Source organism: Lepidochelys kempii, chromosome 2 (genome assembly GCF_965140285.1).
Source record: "Lepidochelys kempii isolate rLepKem1 chromosome 2, rLepKem1.hap1, whole genome shotgun sequence".
Lineage (NCBI taxonomy): Eukaryota > Metazoa > Chordata > Testudines > Cheloniidae > Lepidochelys > Lepidochelys kempii.
In genome coordinates this window covers 9,832,593-9,854,483 of record NC_136381.1, presented here as the reverse complement: position 1 = coordinate 9,854,483, position 21,891 = coordinate 9,832,593, and the positions used below count along the sequence as shown (strand labels likewise).

Sequence of the window (21,891 nt, the reverse complement as noted above, 5' to 3'; positions counted from 1 at the left end):
ACTAATCTTTCCGTAACTGTTGTTGTTCAAGATATGTTTCTCATATCCATTCCACATTAGGTGTGCATGTGGTGTGTGCACAGACACCGAGATTTTACCCTCAGTGGAGGCCGTTGGGCCAGCTCTAGCTCCGTCTGGGGCCACGTACTCATGCGCCAGTATACGGGCCCCAGCTGGCCCCTCACCCTCTCAGTTCCTGCTCACCAGCTAACTCCAACAGAGGAATGGCAGGGTGGGTTGTGGAATAGACACGAGCAACACATCTTGAACAACAACAGTTACAGGAAAGATAGTAACCGTTTTTTCTTCTTCGAGTGCTTGCTCACGTCCATTCCAAGTTAGGTGACTCACAAGCAGTACCTGAGGAGGTGGGCTCAGAGTTCATGGATATGTGGATTGTAACACTGCTCTGCCAAACTTGGCATCACCTTTTGCCTGCTGGGTGATGGCACAGTGGGAGGATAAAGTATTGTGACAAGGTCGGGCCAAATGGCTACAGGAGAGTAATAGAAGGCAGATATATTAGCCCCAGGTTAAGTAGGTCCCTTTTCCCTGGGTAAGGTAACAGGGAAGGTTCCAGAACCTTTGGGAGACAATTAAGACAGACAGGCTGATTAGAACATCTGCAGCCAATCAAGAAGCTGTTAGATTCAATTAAGGCAGGCTAATCAGGGCACCTGGGTTTAAAAAGGAGCTCACTTCAGTTTGTGGTGTGCATGTGAGGAGCTGGGAGCAAGAGGCACTAGAAGCTGAGAGTGAGAACGCGAACTGTTGGAGGACTGAGGAGTACAAGCATTATCAGACACAAGGAGGAAGGTCCTATGGTGAGAATACAGGTGTTGACAGGAGGCCATGGGGAAGTAGCCCAGGGAGTTGTAGCTGTCGCACAGCTGTTCCAGGAGGGACTCTAGACAGCTGCATTCCACAGGGCCCTGGGCTGGAACCCAGAGTAGAGGGTGGGCTCGGGTTCCTCCCAAACCTCCCAATTCCTGGTCAGAAATAGGAAGAGTCGACCTGGACTGTGGGTTCAGAAAAACAGCCAAGCTGGGGGCTGCCATGAAGCTTCAAGGCGAGCAAATCCGCCAAAAAGCGCAAGACCCACCAAGGTAGAGGAGTAACTTTGTCACAGTACGTACTCATGACCAGGTCGCTGCCTTGCCAATGTTCTGAATAGGGACCTGGGACAGAAATGGCGCTGATGAAGCCTGAACTCTCGTTGAATGGGCTGTCAAGATGGCAGGAGGTAGGGTGCCCGATTGCTCATAGCACATACGAATTCAGGAAGTGATTCAGGATGAAATTCTCTGGGCTAAAACCGGTAGGGCTTTCATCCTATCTGTTACTGCCACAAAGAGCTGTGTGGATTTATGGAACAGCTTGTTTTTTTCAGTGTAGAAACCCAGGTCGCATCTAACATTCAGTGTGTGGAGACGCTGCTCCTCTGTTTTCTTGTTCAGTTTTGGGAAGAAAATGGGCAGGAAAATAGCCTGATTACTATGAAACTGCAAGATCACCTTTGGAAGGAACACTAGTTGGGGGTGGAGTAGAACCTTGTCCTTAAAGAATACCATATTATAGGGGTTCTGATGTAATGCCCTGATTTCTGAGACCCTCCTGGCCGAGGTAATCACTACCAGGAAGGCGACCATCCAGGAGAGATATGACATAGGGCATGATGCCAGGGGCTCAAAAGAACCCATGAGTCTCGACAGGACTAGGTTTAGGTCCAATGGAGGGACAGGTTCGCAAATTTGAGGGTAAAGCCTCTTTAGACCCCAAGAAGGAAGCAAATGGACATTTCATGTGAGAAGATCGACCTATCATCCACTAGAGGGTGGAAGGCTGAGATTGCTGCTAGACGCACTTTGATCAATGAAGTGGCTAGGCCGTGTTGTTTCAGATAAAGCAGGTATTCCAGCACGGACTGGAGAGGTGACTGAGTTGGTGAGAAGCCTCTTTGGGAAGACCACACCGAGAAACGCTTCTACTTGGCTGGGTAAGTCGCTCTATTAAATGGTTTTCTATTAGCTAGCAAGACGTGGCAGTCTTGTTCTGAACGGGCCAACTCCACTAGGTTAAACCATGGAGCCTCTACATGGTCAGCTGGAGGGCCTTGAGGTTTGGGTGGAGCAAATGGCTGTCACCTGGTGAGAACAGGTCCAGGAGAGGCAGGAGTAGCAGTGGAATTGCTATTGACAGATCCAGTAGTGTGGCAAACCAGTATAGGTTTTGCAGGGGCTATAAGAATCACCTTTGCTTTGTCTCACTTACTTTTCAGAAGGACTTTGTGTACCAGAGAAATGGGGGGGAAATACATAGAACAGGAGCTTTGTTCATGGGAGTAGGAAGACATTTGACAGAGAGCCTGGGCTGTTCCCACGCAGTGAACAGAACTGCTGACATTTCCTGTTCTGCTTGGTTACAAACAAGTCTATATGGGGAAACTTCGACCTCTGTGGGATGGATCTGGTTATCGCTAGGTGAAGAGACCACTTCTGGTGAGAAGAAAAAGACCTGCCAGTGTTCCAGGCTCCTGGAAGGTGGGAAGCTTTGAGGTGAATGGAGTGTTTCAGCCAGAAGTCCCACAGGTGAATGGCCTCTTGACACAGGGTAGATGAGCGTGCTCCTCCTTGTCTGTAGATTAAACCATGGCTACCATGTTGTCCATGTGCCCTTGTACAACTTTGCCTGTGATCTGGGGTATGACTGGCACACTAAGCAGATTGCACGTAAACATCAGCAAACTCATAGCAAAGAGAGCTCCTCCTGGGACCACAGGCACTGAGTCCTGACGTGCTTGAGGTGATCCCCCCCCAACTTGGATCGGATGCGTTCAAAATTAGGGATGCTGATGACTGAGGGGTGAGAAAGGGATTGCACGCACAAATCAAGGGAGGCGAGGACCAGGACAAGAACAGCGAGCACTGAGTTTAAGTGGTGACAGCTTGGTGAGCATACCGAGGCCAGCCAAGCTTGAAGGGGTCTGAGGTGCAGTCTTGCGTGCTGAACCACTAAGTGCAAATGGCCATGTGACCTAAAAGTGTGAGGAAAAAAATGGACTGTTGTTATGGGGTGAGCCTGGACCTTGGATATTAGAGCCAACATTGCCTGGAAGCAAGCCTCTGGCCCCGGCAGAATTGAGCACTGCACTGATAGATTCTGTCCTCTGGATGGAGATGAGAGTTGAACTTTGCTCATTTATCAATAGGCCCAGGGTACGGAAGGTAGTTTGGACCAGACTGATGCTGGCTTTGATCTGGGCTTGCACTGGCCCGTGATCAGCCAAGAGTCGAGATAAAGGTAGACTTGAATGCCTCCTTGCCTTCTTAGGAAAACTGCCACCACTACCATCCATTTACTGAAAAACCCGGGGGGGGGGGGGTTGCCAACAGGCCAAAAGGGGAGGACAGTGAATTGGTAGTGGGTCTGGTTTACGATAAATCTGAGGAATCTTCTTTGGCCCTGGAAGATGGAGATGTGGAAATAGGCATCTTTTAAGTCAAGGGCGGCATGCCTGTCCCCTGTATCCAGGGAGGGAATAATGGAAGCCAGGGAGAGCACGTGGAACGTCAGCTTCTTGAGATAACCGTTGAGGTGACGCAGGTCTAGGATGAGTCAAAGACCCCATTTGGCCTTCGGGATTAGGAAATAGCAGGAGTGAAATGCTTTCTCCTTCAAGTTCTGAGGCAACTCCTCTACAGCCCCTACCATCAGGAGGGTTTGCACCTTCTGGACTAGAAGTTGCTCAGAAGAAAGGATCCCTGAAGAGAGATGGGGGTGGGTGGGAGGGAGGGAGAGGGTGGAAGAAAACTGAAGGACGCAACCTTCTTCCAACATGCTCAGCACCCAACAGTTGGATTTGATGAGGGACAGTGCTGGGCTGAAGTAGGACTGAAAACAAGGGGGGAGCAGGATTTGGTGGATATAATGCCTTCGGGAACCCCTTCAAAAATTCTGCTTTGGGCCTCCCGGACATTTGTGCATGCCTGGTAGCAAGGCTGAGGTGGAAGGGGGCAGTTGCCTGTACTTATAACCCCTGCTCTGTTTTTTAAACAGGTCTTGGTGAGATGGTGGAGCAGAGAGACGGACAGGTTGCTGAGGTCTGAAATGCTTCCTTGAAGGTGCCAGGGAGTAGAGGCCCAGGGATCTGAGGGTAGCCCTGGAATCTTTCAGGCCATGGAGTTTTGTATCCGTCTGTCAGAGACGAGTGAGATTCCCTGAAACAGAAGATTCTGAATGGACTGCAGAACCTCTGGTGGTAGCCAGGAGAGCTTCCCATGACCACAGCTGATGCCATTGTTCTGGCTGCCATGTCAGCTGTGTCTAGGGCTGCCTGGCTATGGTCTTTCCTTCCTCTATTAGAACAGAGAACTCTTGCCTGGATTCCTGGGGCACCGAGTCTTTAAACTTTGCCATGGAGTCCCAAACATTATAGTCATACCTTCCAAATAAAGCCTAGTGGTTGGAGATGTGGAACTGTAACCCACCAGTTGGCAGGAACATAGTATTTCTTCTCTGTTCTTTTTGAAGTGGGGGGCAGAGAAGATGGGGACTGCCAGAGGGACCTGACTGGACACATAACGGCCTCATTGAGGGGTAGGGCCACCTTTGCTGGGGCCACCACAGCCAAGATGTTGATCAGGCTGCGTGAGGACTCTAAGATTCAAAATCACCATTTTCAATAGCTCCTGGTGAGCTCTAAAGTCGTCCTGTGGTGCCGAGCTGCTCGATCCTGACAGCTTCATCTGAGGAGGCGGAGGCAGCCTGCACTGGCAGGGGACCTTCCTCCTCTGCATCTGCACTGACCACATCACACAGGCCTAAGTCCTGAGAGTCGGTAGTGGGCTTGGTACCAGAGTCCAGGTCGGGTGCCGGATGGTGTGGTGGTGATGCCCTTCTCTCAAACACCACCGAGTACAAACAGCTGGAAGGCAATCCTGCTACTGGGAAAAAATCCCATGGATTCCAAAATGGCCATTGGACCTGCACAGGCCACTGTTCTCTGGGCCAGGTGACCGGGGGGCACCCGCACTGGCATCTGGTGGGATGTATACTGGGTACTCGTAACGGCCCCTGGATTGGGTGCAGGACTCCACCTCCGACTACGAGTGTGCTTGGGGAGACCATGGGGGGGCAGTACCCCTCGCTTCTGCCAGCTGGTCCCAAGGTCCAGTGATCAGTGCCAGAGTGGGGAAGTCTTTGCCAACATCAGCAGGGCCAGTTGCCCTCTGGTTGGTACTGGAGGACCTGGTGCCAGACAGGAGCTTGGGGCTAGCTGCTCCCTTCTGCTCAATGAACTCACTGGTGCTGGAAGTTGTCCTGCTGTGATCAGGAGTACCGGGAGGATTATCAGATCCCTAGCTGCTGCAAAGGCCTCCGGGATGGATAGCACCGAGATCTCACTGGCACCAAGATGTCCCCCTGCTAGTTTTCAATCAAGGTTATTAACCTAAATACTAATGCTTATACTTTCTAGTATGTCCAATAACTGACTTTGGAACATCTTATTGATGGTCATGCTGAAATATAAACAAACTGCACCCACTGCCTTTCCTTAGGTCTTTCTTGCTCACTTTCTCACAAATCTATCAAATTTGCCTTTCACTCTTCCTGCCGAACCGCCAATAACTCATTTGTAGTCATTAATCTCACCATTTATCTTCCTTTTAAGAAAGTGACACTGTATTAGCCTTCCTCCAGGTCACCCATACAGTCACTTCCTTTATATTAACAAAATTCTAAAGTATTTTCTCTCTCTTAATATTTCCTACGGCATCTCTCTATTCCTTCCTCTTTGTATGTATCCTAAATGGGATTTCTCCTGATGATCACTGACCTTGAACTAACCCAACTGCCTCTTTGCTCTACCCTGTTCTTTCCTTCACTTCCAACTTTCCACATGAAATGTTCTATTACTAGGGCTGTCAATTAATCGCAGTTAACTCACACGATTAACTCAAAACAGATTAACTCAATTAAAAACATTAATCGTGAGTAATCGCAGTTTTAATCACACTGTTAAACAATAATAGGAGATTTATAATAAAAGGATTTATCCACATCCTTCTTGTAGTGTGGGGCCCAAAACTGGACACAGGCCTCATCGGAGTACTGTGTCCGGTTTTGGGCCCCACACTACAAGAAGGATGTGGATAAATTGGAGAGAGGCCAGCGAAGGGCAACAAAAATGATTAGGGGTCTGGAACACATGACTTATGAGGAGAGGCTGAGGGAACTGGGATTGTTTAGTCTGCAGAAGAGAAGAATGAGGGGGGATTTAATAGCTGCTTTCAACTACTTGAGAGGTGGTTCCAGAGACGATGGTTCTAGACTATTCTCAGTGGTAGAAAAGGACAGGACAAGGAGTAATGGTCTCAAGTTGCCGTGGGGGAGGTTTAGGTTGGATATTAGGAAAAACTTTTTCACTAGAAGGGTGGTGAAACGCTGGAATGCGTTACCTAGGGAGGTGGTAGAATCTCCTTACTTAGAAGTTTTTAAGGTCAGGCTTGACAAAGCCCTGGCTGGGATGATTTAATTGGGGATTGGTCCTGCTTTGAGCAGGGGGTTGGACTAGATGACCTCCTGAGGTCCCTTCCAAGCCTGATATTCTATGATTCTATGATTCTAATAGAATACGAATTTAAATTTATAAATATTTTTGGATATTTTTCTACATTTTCAAATATAATGATTTCAATTACAACACAGAATAAAAAGTGTACAGCGCTCATTTTATATGATTTTTCATTACAAATACTTTCACTGTAAAAAACAAACACAAACAGTATTTTTCAATTAATCTCAGACAAGTACTGTAGTGCAATCTCTTTATCATGAAAGTGCCACTTACAAATGTACTTTTTTGTTACATAACTGCACTCAAAAATAAAACAATGTAAAACTTCAGAGACTAAAAGTCCACTCAGTCCTACTTCTTGTGCAGCCAAACACTAAGACAAACAAATTTGTTCACATTTACGGGAAATAATAATGCCCGTTTCTTATTTACAATGTCACCTGAAAGTGAGAACAGGCATTCACATGGCACTGTTGTAGCCAGTGTTGCAAGGTATTTATGTGCCAGATATGTTAAACATTTGTATGCCCTTCATGCTTCGACCACCACGCTAGAGGACATGCTTCCATGATGATGACACTTGTTACAAAAAATAATGCATTAATAAAATTTGTGATTGAACTCCTTGGGGGAGAATTGTATGCCTCCTGCTCCATGGTTTTATCCACATTCTGCCGTGTTTTGGCAGTCTTGGGCGATGACCCAGCAAATGTTTGATTTAAGAACACTTTCACTGAAGATTTGACAGACTCAAAAAGGTATGAGATGAGATGTCTAAAAATAGGCACAGCACTCGACCCAAAAGAATCTGAAGTGCCTTCCAAAATCTGAGAGGGACGAGGTGAGGAACATGCTTTCAGAAGTCTTAAAGGAGCAACACTAATACAGAAACTACAGAACCCAAACCACCAAAAAAGAAAATCCATCTTCTGCTGATGGCATCTGACAGATGATGAAAATGAACATGCATTAGTCCGTACTATTTTGGATCGTTATCGAGCAGAATCTGTTATCAGCATGGAAGCATGTCCTCTGGAATGGTGGTCAAAGCATAAAGTGGCATACAAATGTTTAACATATACGACACATAAATACCTTGCAATGCCAGCTACAACAGTGGTATGAGAACGCCTGTTCTCACTTTCAGGTGACATTGTAAATAAGAAGCGGGCGGCATTATTTCCTGTAAACGTAAACAAACTATATTTGTAATCTGCACTTTCACGATTAAGAGATTGCACTACAGTACTTGTATGAGATAAATTGAAAAATACTGTTTCTTTTATCTTTTTTACAATGCAAACATTTGTAATCAAAATAATAACATAAAGTGAGCACTGTATACTCTGTATTCTGTGTTGTAATTGAAATCAATACATTTGAAAATGTAAAAAACAAAAATATTTAAATAAGTGGTATTCTATTATTAATAGTGTAATTAAAACTGATTAATCACAATTTTTTTTAATCTTGCAACTTTTTAAATCTTCCAATTAATCATGTTTAATTTTTAATCATTTGACAGCCCTAGATATTACATTTAATAAGTACATACTGCACACATACTACTGTTATATATTTTTTAAAGTATGTTTGATATGTATTAGTATAACATTTTCTACACAAAAAGAACAAAGTCCTTGAAAATAATGAGACACATATTTTAATAATAAATTATCATAATATTCAGGCAGAGCTGAGATTGGAACCCAGGAATTCTTGACTCCAAACTATGTGCTCAGTATAGTTGATCTCTGCCACTGCATTATTGGAACTAACGTCCTTGCAGTCTTGCTCACAGCATAGCCTGCTTTCCCTGGCATATGTGCTTTGAAAGAGGGTTACTTAACAGTGGAGCATCTATTCTCATATCAATTGGATATAATTGCTGGAAGTAATTTTTTAACCTGTTTAAAAACGAGCAAACAAAAAAAGTATCTTTCCTCATGAGTCCTAAACAACAATTTCATTGCCCTTAAAAGAATCTTCTACCCTACCTTCAAATGATCCAGTACCAAACCTTAATCTGAATTACCTCACTTTATTTTATTTTAAAATAAAAACCGGAAAGCTGAAACTTTTCTTGCTGCCCTGAGCTGTTAACCTAATTTTGTATTATGCCATACACCTTGTCTTCTCTATCCCACAAGGGTTTTAGCAGCAAAGCATAATAACTAGTTAGAGCATTTGTTGATACATTATTCCACTGAAGCTAATGAAAACACAATTGACCTTTAACAGGGTTGTAACAAACATTAATTGTCTCCTTTGGAATTGAATGCAAAGCTTCTCAGGTTTCAGAGTAGCAGCCATGTTAGTCTGTATCCGCAAAAAGAAAAGGAGTACTTGTGGCACCTTAGAGACTAACAAATTTATTAGAGCAAAAGCTTATGCTCTAATAAATTTGTTAGTCTCTAAGGTGCCACATGTACTCCTTTTCTTTTTGCAAAGCTTCTCAAGCACTCTGTTCAAATTTGGATTAAAGCCATCTCCTATACAGCATGATTAAGTCAACAAATTAGATTTGCTACCAGGATGCTTCTTGGATGTTTTAAGTTTAGGAATATGTGGAGGACACACTATATGTTTATTGACTGCAAGATCATAACAACACACTTAGCAGAAGTCAAGGTAAAATAAAACCTCAGATTTTAAATTTCAAGTAGCTGGTAAGTAATTAAAGAACTCTGTGTAAATTAGTCCTGTGACTGATTAATTGTACACGGAAAATCCATTTTTGTACAACGCATTGTTAAATTTGTAGGACTAGACTAGCTTATCCCACAAGCACTAACAGAATACAGATGACTCAAACCAATGGTACTGCATATCAGCAAGTTTAAACTGTTAACAACCCAATTTGTCTTAGTCATACAGTGGTAAATGAGCTCTCACCACCTCTATAGATTGAAAGGTCTGAAATTTATCAGGTTTTAAGATTTCACACTTTATTTTAGATAAAATGTTATGTTAATGTTAGATAAAAATAACAGTCCTACTGTCGTGACCTTGCTACGAAAAATGGCAGCAGTGCTGCGTTCTCACTAAACTGGTCTTCATGTTCCTGTACAAGCAACAGCCCAAGCCTCAAACTGAAATGCAATACTTACTCTAAAACTTCATAGTTGGACTTCTTTTCTAGTGCATTGCCCCTCATCTCCCAGTAGGATCTCCTAAAGTCAGGGAAAAAATATTTGCAAGCAATAATTATTGGATGAACCAGCTTAAACCTACAATAAGTGCATTCAGAGCTTTCAGAGATCTACCACTAAAAGCCATTTGCAGACTGACTTCAAATATGAGTTCACTGACATACTATTACACTACTACAACCGAGTAGACTTTAGTTGATTAAAGTATTTTTCATGCACAAGACATCCCAGAATGATATACTAATAACATAATACTAGTAGCACCATGATGAGTATGAAGACAAATCAGACAGCCACAATGTGCTTGGCAAAAATATCGGAGAGTGGAATCTGTCTGAGAGAAAAGTGCCCAGGATAGTGGGTTGTTATATCCGTTAAATTTTCTAAAAAAAAAGGTTAATAGAATTTTCACTTCTTCCAAGACTGCCACGAAGGCTAGAGAAAACACTCCAAGCCCTTACCCACAATACCCAAGTGCCACATCCTCGTTATTGGTATTCCTGTTCCTAGTGGTAGTCCTAATCCTGTTTTATCTCTGAAAATTACTGTTCAACCTGCACTTTTTTCCTTTGCTCTATATCACTTGATTTGCCATTCATTTCTTAATGATCTTGTTACTGTCCTAGTCTTGCTCTGCAAGACAATAGCAGAACTAAAGTAATTATCTCAGCCCTCAGATTCTTCATAAAATACGGTGATCAGATGTCACGTTTTTATAGGGACAGTCCCGTTTTTTGGGACTTTTTTCCCCAATATAGGCGCCTATTACCCCCCACCCCCATCCCATTTTTTCCACAGTTGCTATCTGGTCACCCTACCATAAAATAGCGAAAATACATTTCAAAAGGTTTAAAGGGGTGACTGTTTCAAGATTCTCAATGTGGTAAACATACACTGAGTATCTCAGGTCTTTATGTTTATCAGTTTGAAATGGAAAAGCTACACAAAATATCAGTGCAGCTCACAAGATCAGTTCATTTGCCCTTTCAGAAACTTTGTTCTGAAAAAATATTTTGCATTCTTAAATTAGCATGTTAAAAATCTTCAACACCAAGTTGAGAAAGAAAAAGCGGCAGTGTTTTATTTTTAATTAAATTCTTCATCTGTATTATTAATAGAAGAATGAGGACGTGACACTATCTGTTAGCAAATGCACTTCAGACTTATTTTCTTTTGAATATTCCAGTTTAGTCTTTAGGCCTTCGAACTGTTTAGTTGCTAATATGCACCAAATAAAATCAATATAAGAAGATAGTTAATTGATCTGTAAAATTAATCTGTAATTTACAAACCATTAGGAATTAGTTACAATATATTCTGATCATTTTTTCTTTGAAATGATAAATTAGTTTTCATAATTCCTAACAATATTTTACTAATTTATAGAGGTAAGAGAATCAGGAAAAATGAGAATTAAAAACAGCTTCAAAATTAATGTATACAGTATATCAGAAACAAAATATGCAGTTTTCAACTTACCGGATTTCAAGGCAACCTAGCTTCAAAGCAATTTCCTGGTCCACTTGATCTGCTATTTCTAACATATAATCATTTTTCACCTACGGTAAAATAAGTAGTTTTGTGTCATAGAAGGATAACGTCAATGCTACTTAAAGTTGCTTCATTTGTCCATCATATTAATTATACACTTGAATATTGTTCAAGCAACTTTGGATATGTGTACCTTAGGTGTAAATAATTTCAGGGGGTATCAGCCTATCATAGCGTATAAACAAAGAAAAACCTATTATGTTTCTCATCTGCATATATGGCTGAATGCCTGTAGGCAATCTCTTTCAACAGCAATTTTGATGCAATTTGCCACATCTCTGTCTCTGTTACTTACATTAGACTTTACTAATTTGAATCTAAATAGTCACAGGGAGCCTGGATGTCATAGCTGTGACATCTGCACTCACAATTAATGTGACTTGCATGTTCAATTGTGATACACATGCATGCCTTGTAATTTTGCATGTGTAATTACAGTAACTATGCATATACACTAGACACATATGCCTGCTTATTATGGGCAATAAACATGTAGAGAGTTGTGAAAATTTGACCCACAACATCAGTGTAAAGAAGCATTTGAAATAATAAGTAGAGTCAGTATGTGATCACAATACACTCAGCACACCTTCAGCCAAGTCTAATTTTTAAAGAATGCCTTTTATACTGGAATATACCAACTATATACAAACACCATTCACACAAACAAATACACATTTTCCACAGAAAAGAATAGAACACAAAAAATTACTGCCCAAGATTTGTGTGTGTAACTGATGTTTTGGCTTATTCCAGTGTGAAAGGTATTCTTTAGAGAGACACATTTTAAATAAAAGTGAATATGAACTTTTATTTTCACAGCTTATTGTGTTTAATCTTGTAATGCGTTCAGAATCCTATTACTGTGATGCCGTGGTCTGTTGACATGCAAAAACTGTCATCTCACAAAATCAGTACCCACTGCAGATCAAACATGAAGACACTATGCAGTGTGAGGAGCCAAACCTTTCAAAAAGAACTGGGTAGTCACAAGGTATGGTGAGAAAAAAAGTACTTGAAAATTGTACTATGAAATTCTCTTTTTAAAAAATTCCAACAAGGAAAGAAGCAGCAACTTGATCACTGAAAGCAGCTCTGGAAAAACAGACATCTTTATGGACTTTGTAAGATGAGAATGTGAATTACTGTGATAGTTTCAGCAATGTCAGAGAAAAGCCTTTTAGGTCTGGACTGCTCAATATTTTGACAAAACAAAAAACTCTTAATCCTTCTCAGTATAACGCTAACAAATACTAACCACATAATATCAGGAAGAGATTTTAACGTCAAAAGTGTAAATAGCTGTGTTACCCTGAAGGATGATTTGTCAATATAAACTTATTTATTTACTTGTGCATGCACACACAATGAATTATAGCACAAACTGAGATGTTTATATGAAGAATGAATTATTAATTTTAGAATTGATAGTGCTTTACATCTTCAAAATGCTTACATTTTTGAGAGACAAAATCTTAGATTTGTAGAAAAATGTGAAGGCTATCAAGTTCTTCTGAACTATAATTTGTAAAAGTTTACCTGATTCCTGTAAAGAAATATGGACTTAAAAGTTATCTGGTCATTACAAAGGTTGTAAAAATGATACCATCTTTCAATGATGCATTTCCCAGGAAGTCAGAATTTAATATGCTATTAATTAAAAAGCTCAAGAAAATCCATTAAGCTACTGTAAAACACATCATATTGCATTAACCAGATAAACATGTATTGCTCTAAGTGAAGAATATCCCATCTTTTACATGCTGATGTTTCAATACAAAAATAATCATACATGAGTCAAAGATAATTGTCTGTTACAGTATTTTCTTCAAGATTAAATACTGTAATTTAACTCATTTGAAGATGACAAATGGTGAAACTCATGGAGTTTGACATTCTACTCTTCTGTGAAAGCACATATCAGCTGAAGCAACATTATAAAATTAACATAATCTATACATTTGCCATAATTATACAATTATGTTTCCTTTTAAATACTTTATGGAATTCTCTCTCACTGTTTTATCCCCTTATTCAAAGCTACCAACTGTCTGTCACATCACTGATGTAATACAAGTTCTCTTCTGCAGTATGAAGTGGTGACATATTTGTACATATCATTAAGGTGTGGCAGATGTATTATTCCATTCATTTGCATGATAAAACTATTAATGTAACTGGGAAGCAGATTTCCCACAAAGAGGACTTCAATATCATGGACGTAATTATGAGAAAGAGAGCTCCTTAGCGGTTGAACCTTAAGAAATACTTATGTATAATTTTTGTTTGATTAAAAAGCACCCATTCAAAATTTATCAGTGGCTGAAGTTCAACCTTAACAAGACAGAGTATGCTAGTAGGTAAAGAAAAATACTATAAAGAGATTGCTGCAACAGGGCGTTCTCCACCAGTCAGAGACATAGAATCATAGAATATCTGGGTTCGCAGGGACCTCAGGAGGTCATCTAGTCTAACCCCTGCTCAAAGCAGGACCGATCCCCAATTAAATCATCCCAGCCAGGGCTTTGTCAAGCCTGACCTTAAAAACTTCTAGGGAAGGAGATTCCACCACCTCCCTAGGTAACGCATTCCAGTGTTTCACCACCTTCCTCGTGAAAAAGTTTTTCCTAATATCCAACCTAAATCTCCCCCACTGCAACTTGAGACCATTACTCCTTGTTCTGTCATCTGCTACCACTGAGAACGGTCTAGAGCCATCCTCTTTGAAACCCCCTTTCAGGTAGTTGAAAGCAGCTATCAAATCCCCCCTCATTCTTCTCTTCTGAAGACTAAACATCCCCAGTTCCCTCAGCCTCTCCTCATAAGTCATGTGTTTCAGTCCCCTAATCATTTTTGTTGCCCTCCGCTGGACTCTTACCAATTTATCCACATCCTTCTTGTAGTGTGGGGCCCAAAACCGGACACAGTACTCCAGATGAGGCCTCACCAATATCGAATAGAGGGAAACGATCACGTCCCTCGATCTGCTGGCAATGCCCCTACTTATACATCCCAAAATGTCATTGGCCTTCTTGGCAACAAGGGCACACTGTTGACTCATATCCAACTTCTCGTCCACTAGGTCCTTTTCTGCAGAACTGCTGCCGAGCCATTCGGTCCCTAGTCTGTAGCGGTGCATTGGATTCTTCTGTCCTAAGTGCAGGACTGCACTTGTCGTTGTTGAACCTCATGAGATTTCTTTTGGCCCAATCCTCCAATTTGTTTAGGGCCCTCTGTATCCTATCCCTACCCTCCAGCGTATCTACCACTCCTCCCAGTTTAGTGTCCTCTGCAAACTTGCTGAGGGTGCAATCCACACCATCCTCCAGATCATTTATGAAGATATTGAACAAAAACGGCCCCAGGACCGACCCCTGGGGCACTCCACTTGATACCGGCTGCCAACTAGACATGGAGCCATTGATCACTACCCGTTGAGCCCGACAATCTAGCCAGCTTTCTATCCACCTTATAGTCCATTCATCCAGCCCATACTTCTTTAACTTGCTGACAAGAATACTATGGGAGACCGTGTCAAAACCTTTGCTAAGGTCAAGGAACAACACGTCCACCGCTTTCCCTTCATCCACAGAGCCAGTTATCTCGTCATAGAAGGCAATTAGATTAGTCAGGCATGACTTGCCCTTGGTGAATCCATGCTGACTGTTCCTGATCACTTTCCTTTCATCTAAGTGCTTCAGAATTGATTCCTTGAGGACCTGCTCCATGATTTTTCCAGGGACTGAGGTGAGGCTGACATACTCATGAATTACACTGTCTGAGTTCTGGGGTGCTTCTCATCTCAGTATCAGAAAGCTCTCACATAGCTGCATTCTGAGGAAACTTGACTGACCACCTCAGACAGGCTAAGTGTTATCCTCAGCAGGGACAGGATGCATAGACTTTGATAGAGCACTGTCAGCTTATGTGGAGACTGTGGCACTGCAATTTGTTTAGGCTTGAAAGCATCAGCCCTGAAGATTTTTGCAACTCCTGCTAAATGCAGCCACATGACTTCTCAGCAACACTGGTTACAAAACAGCACAATTGTGTTCCCCTCACCTCACTGGCCGACCCTCTGTAGAGCTCTGTGTCAAGTTTTGAAGTCTTGATCCTTGTTCAAGCCTCTAAGTCTGGGTCCAGATTAACTATAAAACTCCCTCACCTACTCTTAACAGCTCCAAAACAACTAAGGAAAAATGAAGCTGTCTACACCAAGAGACAAACGTGTGTACAGGAGACACTTTCCTCAGGTGAGTGGTGGGAGTGAGCCTAGGGTTACCATATTTCAGGTTCACAAAAAAGAGGACACTGCCAGGGTGGGGGAGGAGGAGTTGGAGGGGGGACACAATTCTGCTGGAGGGGGTACCCTGTGGTGGGGGTACTCACTGGTCGCTCCCTGTTACGGTGGCAGGCGTAAGCCCAGGATGCAGTGACAGCTGTTAGTCAGTGCCTCTCTGCAGGACCCCCCCGCCCCAGGGCTGGGAACTGGTGCCTGGGTGGACAGGATCGGCAGCTGTGGCTGCAGGGGAATTGACTGATCAGCTGTGGAGGCAGGGGAGGGACCAGTCAGGAAGTGGACCAATCAGGGCTCTTTCTGAGCTGTAATGTCTGCTCTTCAAAAATCCCGGACATTTCCTGTTATTTGAAAAATCTGTCAGGACAGAGGACGGAGTCTCAAAAAAAGAGGCAATGTCCCGTTAAATCCGGACATATGGTAACCTCTAGGTTGGGCCTGGACTGTGGAATTCTCTCTCTCAGGAAATTCAAACAATAAACTTCACTATTTTCCAGTTCAAATGTGGCTCGTTCCTTCAATCTTGCTTTTCTACTAAGCAACATGGAGCACATTAGCTTTCAAATAGATAAGCGCGCACACACCTTCTACCTCTTTACTCTCTGGGGAGGAATGGAGAAGAAAACCGCACAACAGGTGCTAGTTTCACAGGCTGTGTATACACTAAGCATTTCCTGAAATTTTTCACACCACTGTAGTCCCACTAGCAGTAGCAGTGGTGGGTGGACAAGACAGCTCTTGGAGTTAAACACTGTGTCATTTAGAACTGCTCACAGCTAGTCTATATGACATGGTGGTAATACACTGGCTGGCGGCCCTTTGTCTACACTAACACTTCCACTTTTTTTTTTTTTTTTACTACAGGTGGAGCTGCTCCTGTATTAGCAGTGGTAGGATATTTTTCAGAAAGAAAGCCTAGCATAGATGAGGCCCTTGTTTATTTGTAAACCTGGAGTGTTACTGCATGCCATGGTGATGGGCACAGTAAAAGAACCTAAACAGAAAGTTAGATTTGGACTCTGGTAAACCAACAGGGATGTGAATGTTAAAGTTAAGCACTTATCACTGAAAACTTCAGCACCACCCCTGTTTCATTTAAACCAGGATCTTAAACACAACTACCCACATTATTACCACAGGTGGTCTCTGCAGCATCTACAGATAAGAAAGGGACAGAACTGAATGATGCCTGCTGTTCTCTGAGGGCATGTCTACTTGGGGACACTCACGAAAGGTAAGCAAATTAACTGAAGGTGTGAATTTAAAATGCATTAGTTAAAATGCATTAAACCTTTGTGTGAATGCTCTCATCAGGAAGTGAGTTAAGCTAAAGCAAACTAAGGCCACTTTTAACTCTGTAGGGACATTTATTCAAAAGTAATGTGCTTTATCTAATGTACTTTAAAGTCAAACCTTGAGTTAATGTGGCTTAACTTTTTTGAGTGACCCCATGTAGACTGTTGTGATAAGGCTTACAAATCTACCCTAATTGTGAGTTCAACCGTAAAAATTGAGAGAAAGTTCATAAAGTGTCACAATAACCTATAATAATAAATGCTGATGGAAAAAGTTATAAGAAGGAGACAAAAAGACTGAATTAATGCAAACAAAAAGGCCTACTGATATAATTTTCAAGGACTCTTAAGATCTTGCCTAGTAAACAAGACAGTGTGAGACTGAAAAATCAATGAATAAAAGTTGGTGTTTTGGAAATTAGGTATACAAAATAATGAGAGAATGGGGCTAGTCTGCCCAACATGCCCTTTTGGGGTTCTTAAACAGAAAAGAAAAAAAGAGAGACATTGGGGGAAAAATACAAACAGACAGAGGCTACTGCAGTACTGCCTCCTTGAAAGAAGAGAAAGGAGAGAGCTTCATCATTGTGGCTGACACCCCTACTGTCTCCTGGGACCCTGGCCTTTCTGCATCCTGATCTTAAGGATTGTGCTAACCAGACCATCCCAGAGAAAGGGACCCAGATGACACCTCCACCTGCTAAGTATCAGCCTGCACATAGGACATGAAACTTTGTCACATACCCCTCTCTCCAACACACACACACACACACACACACACTTGTGTGTTCTCTTCCTTCCCCACATTATTTCTTTTCTTTCCTATCCCTCTCCTTTTTCCTTCTATCTAATAAGAGTCTGGCTTAGTCAGCCAAGACTATATTTTGCTACATTGCTGTGACCAGAAAGAGGTAACTAAATGAAATGCCCTAAACAGCTTGATGTTGGTGCAAGTTTGCCAAATTTCAGAGTGGCTGATAAGATTGTGCGTGGTGCCTGTGTTTTTGCAGCAGTGAGATTGCACATGAAAGTCAACAACAGAGACAGAAACTGCATTTTCTATCTTTGCTGTTCTTTTCTCTCCTGTTTTGTGTGTTTGTCTTGTTTTGTCTTCTAAGAAACATGATCAGACTTTAACAGCAGCAATGACAGCTTTAGCCCACCTCAACTAACTTCGTCTCTTTTCCTCAAAAGGATGGTTATTACCATCTTTAATACCATCTAACAGAATGTCAAACAAGGGGGGGGTTCTTTTTAAAAACTTTCTCTAGCTAACAGGAAAAAGAATGAGGAATGTTGTTAAAAGGAAAGCCTTTCTTAATACTTCACCTTTCAAATGCTTTAGTGGATTTTTCCTTTATTTTCTGCATCTTTAATAAATGGCTTAAATGATTTTTAACAGTGTTTGCCATGCTGCTCAGGTCTCTGTATATCAAATCTGGAGTCCTGTTTAATATTGGACAGTTATTGAGTTATGTTAATATCTTTGACTCGTTCGGCCCAGATAGTCCATCTAAATTAATATAAGACATGCCGTGAGTTACTTCCTGAAAAGTTGACATACCAGTCCATGAAGTCTATTATCATGCCTTACTCTTAGCCAAATTAAATTTCACTGGCTACTTTATTTAGATCAAATGGATGTAAAGGTAGTAAATTGATATAAGGAATTTGTTTTAGCTTGCTTTTTCAGAAAAAGAAAATACACAAGGTGAAGGAAATCTACCAACAGGTTTTGTGAAATGAACAAGGTAGTAAAACAGAGATGTTTACTTACCTGTGTAGTAATATGAATTTTTCAAGTTGCATGATCCCTGTCTGTATTCCACTGTGGGGTGTGCTTGAGCTCCATGTGTCTGAAACCACAATTTTTTTTGCTAGCAATGTCCATTGGTCCACACCTGTCTCTTTTTCTCCTCATACTCTGAGCCAAGTGTATAAGGGGTAGTGCAGACTGACGGGTAATGGAATACAGATAGCGACCACATACCTTGAAGAGTTCTGGTTACTATACAGGTAAGTAAGTCCTCTCTTTCTTCGAGTGCCTATGTGTCCCTATGTGTATTCCACTGTGGGTGATTGATAAGCAGTACTCATTAAGCAGGAGAGTACGAGGACCTACATGATATTAAACTGAAGTATCGCCAAGCCAAAGGATGTATCAGATGCAGAAGCTTACATCTAATGCCCCACTCTGGAACCTGTACCCATAAAAACAGCTATATCACATACTGCATGGGGATTCCATCCTGAAAGAAATCTTCCTGAACCCCCACTTCTGCCCTTCAAATAACCCTCCAACCTTTCCAAACTCATCTTCATCAGAAGCAAGCACTCCACAGATCAGAACAATACCAACTCAAAGCAGCACCAGACCTTGACAGAACAACAGATGGAAAATTTACAGACATATCTCCACTGCTACAATGATCAATACACATTTCAAGATCCTTGAGTCCTACACATGCCTATCACAACATGTGGTATAGCTCATCCAGTGCACTAAATACCCCACTATGTTGTGAACCAGACAATCACTATGCTCTTGAATGAACTCACACAGGAAAATGATAAGAGACAAAAACACTATATCACATGTGGGTGAACACTTTTCACGAATTGATCACTCTATGGTTGACCTGTCAGTCCTCATCCTCAAAAGAAAACCTACCCGATACTTTCAAAAGAGGAGCCTAGGAGCTTAAATTCAATACTATGCTAGACACTAAAAATCATGGACTGAAAAGAGACACTGGATTTATGGTTTATTACAACAATCTGTAACCCACTAACCCCCCCCCCCTTTTGTCCTATGACTGCAGAGGTGTTAACGGGCCGCTCTACCTTGAATGGTCCCTTACAACATGTGCTAACAATTTATGTTAAACTATCTGTTTCACCTTGCATTTTGCTGTGATGCTAGAAGTACATTTCCCAGACCTGAGGAAGAGCTCTATGTGTTGTCATCAGACGTCACCAGTGTGGTGCTCTGCTCTGTTCAATGTTGATAACAGTCGGCTGCGTGCGTGTGTATTCTCCCTGTGTGCTGTCCCAGCTCTGCACAGATAGCTGGCACAGCAGATCTCAAGCGAACAGCCCAATGACCTCAGACTCCAATAGGCTAAGAAGGCACCCGGCCAGGTTTATTGTCAAACAAAACACAGCCTCTAGCTCCCCGGATCAGATGTCCACAGTTCTGTTAGTACATATATGCTCCCTGACAATGGACTGGCTCAGTCAGTGGTAGGATTTTCCACTGCCCCCGAGGCCAGAACAAGACAACTCCTCGGGGTAAATTCTTATTTACAGGTACAAACAAGTTACACATCACTCCTGACATATTGAGGTGCAACCCCTCTACGTAGTAAGGTGCCACCTCTCACCTTGTACATGTTGGTTCAAACAAAACAACAGGGTCAGCCTGTTCCTTGTTATCCGTGTGGAATGTGCAAGTATTGGAGTGTTCTGGTACCTTTTAGGTATGTGTATTTTTGTAACAGCCCTTTCCTTGCCAGCTTCTGTGAACAGGGCCTGCCTCTGGCTCACAGTTTAACTTTGCTTTATGTTAACAAAGTCTTGACCGTTACTTTAGTTCACACCTTAGGTCTCATATCGGGCCTCTGATACAAGGGTTTATGTTTCAGGGCCTCATCTTACTACATGTGGCTTGAAAGCTTGTCTCTCTTACCAACAGAAATTGGTCCAATAAAAGATATTACCTCACCCACCTTGTTTCACTACACCATATTTGTGAAGGTATGTATGGAGCTCAACGTTGCCACTTTACAGATGTCAATGAGTAGTATGTCATGAAGCACGGCTACCAAAGCTGCCTTGGCTCTGGCAGAGTAGGCCCTCACACCTTGAGGAGAAGGGGTATCAGCAACTTTGAAACAGAACAGGAGATAGCCTAAAATCCACCTAGAAAGTCTCTGAGAAGAGATTGCTTTCTCCTTCATTCATTCTACCAATGAAATGAACAATTTAGTTGAGTTTCTAAATAATTTTATTCTCTGTAAGTAGAATGCCAATTCCCAGCATACATCCAAGGAATGGAGTCTCCTATTCTCTCTGGTGGCATGTGAACTTTGCAAAGAAGACAGGTAAGTGTATTGTCTGGTTTAGGTGGTCAGTAATTACTTTGGGGGTGAATTTAGGGTGTAGTGTCAGTGAAACCTTATCCTTATGGATTATTCTATATGGTGGATCTGCCATAAGTGTGCCTAGGTCTCCTACTCTTCCAACCAAAGAGATGGCCATTAGAAAGGTAACCTTCATAGAAAAATTGGATAGTGAGCACGTCACCAACAGTTTCAAATGGTGACTCAGTTAATGTCAAGAGGATCAAATTAAGATCCCTCGCTGGAGCAGGTTTAGTCACCAGAGGGAAGGTTCTAACTAGACCCTTCAGGGAACATACAATCACTGGATGGGTGAAAATGGAATGGTTGTCAATTGGAGGGTGGTAAATGTTAATGTCAAGTGTATTTGTAGGGAATTAGGAAAAAGACCTGAAGTCTTAAGGGTGAACAGACAGTCTAAAATAGTGGGAATGTCTGATTCTTCTGGGGACATCTGGCAATGTTGAGCCCAAATAGTAAATCTCTTCCTCTTAGCTAAGTAGCTCTTTTTGGTGGATTCCTTCCTGCTATTGATAAAAAAAGACAGCTTGAATGGCTACCAAACATGTCTGCTCTAGATTGAATGCCCATCCAAATACGAAGGCATGAGATGGAGGGAATCCAGACGGGGATGTCTGATCTTGCCTTTGTCCTGTGTCAAGAGGTCTGGGAAAAATTGGATGCTGATGGGTACACGGGTTGACAGCTGATGAAAGCTGGGGAACCAGGATTGCCTGGGTCATCTAGGAGCAATAAGTATGATTACCGCCCAGTTCTGCTGAATCTTCCTGAGAACTCTAGGTAAAATGGGATGGGGAAAAGGTATACCTGAAGTGTCCTGCCCCTGAGATTAGAAGGGCCTCTCCCCTGGAATCCTGACCTTGCAATCCGCTGGAGC

The 21,891-nt window shown here is 42.2% G+C and overlaps 1 protein-coding gene across 15 annotated transcripts in view; it reads right to left on the bottom strand.

Annotated features, from left to right (window-relative positions):
- PTK2 (protein tyrosine kinase 2) overlaps positions 1-21,891 on the bottom strand; it is a 378,469-nt gene that overhangs the window by 155,770 nt on the left and 200,808 nt on the right. For all 15 annotated transcript variants that reach the window (XM_073330034.2, XM_073330030.2, XM_073330031.2 and 12 more), the window contains 2 exons: positions 11,209-11,288; positions 9,688-9,750 (listed from right to left, as the gene is read on the bottom strand). In XM_073330034.2, the coding sequence (XP_073186135.1) occupies positions 9,688-9,750; positions 11,209-11,288 (143 nt within the window). The remainder of the gene's footprint in view (positions 1-9,687; positions 9,751-11,208; positions 11,289-21,891) is intronic.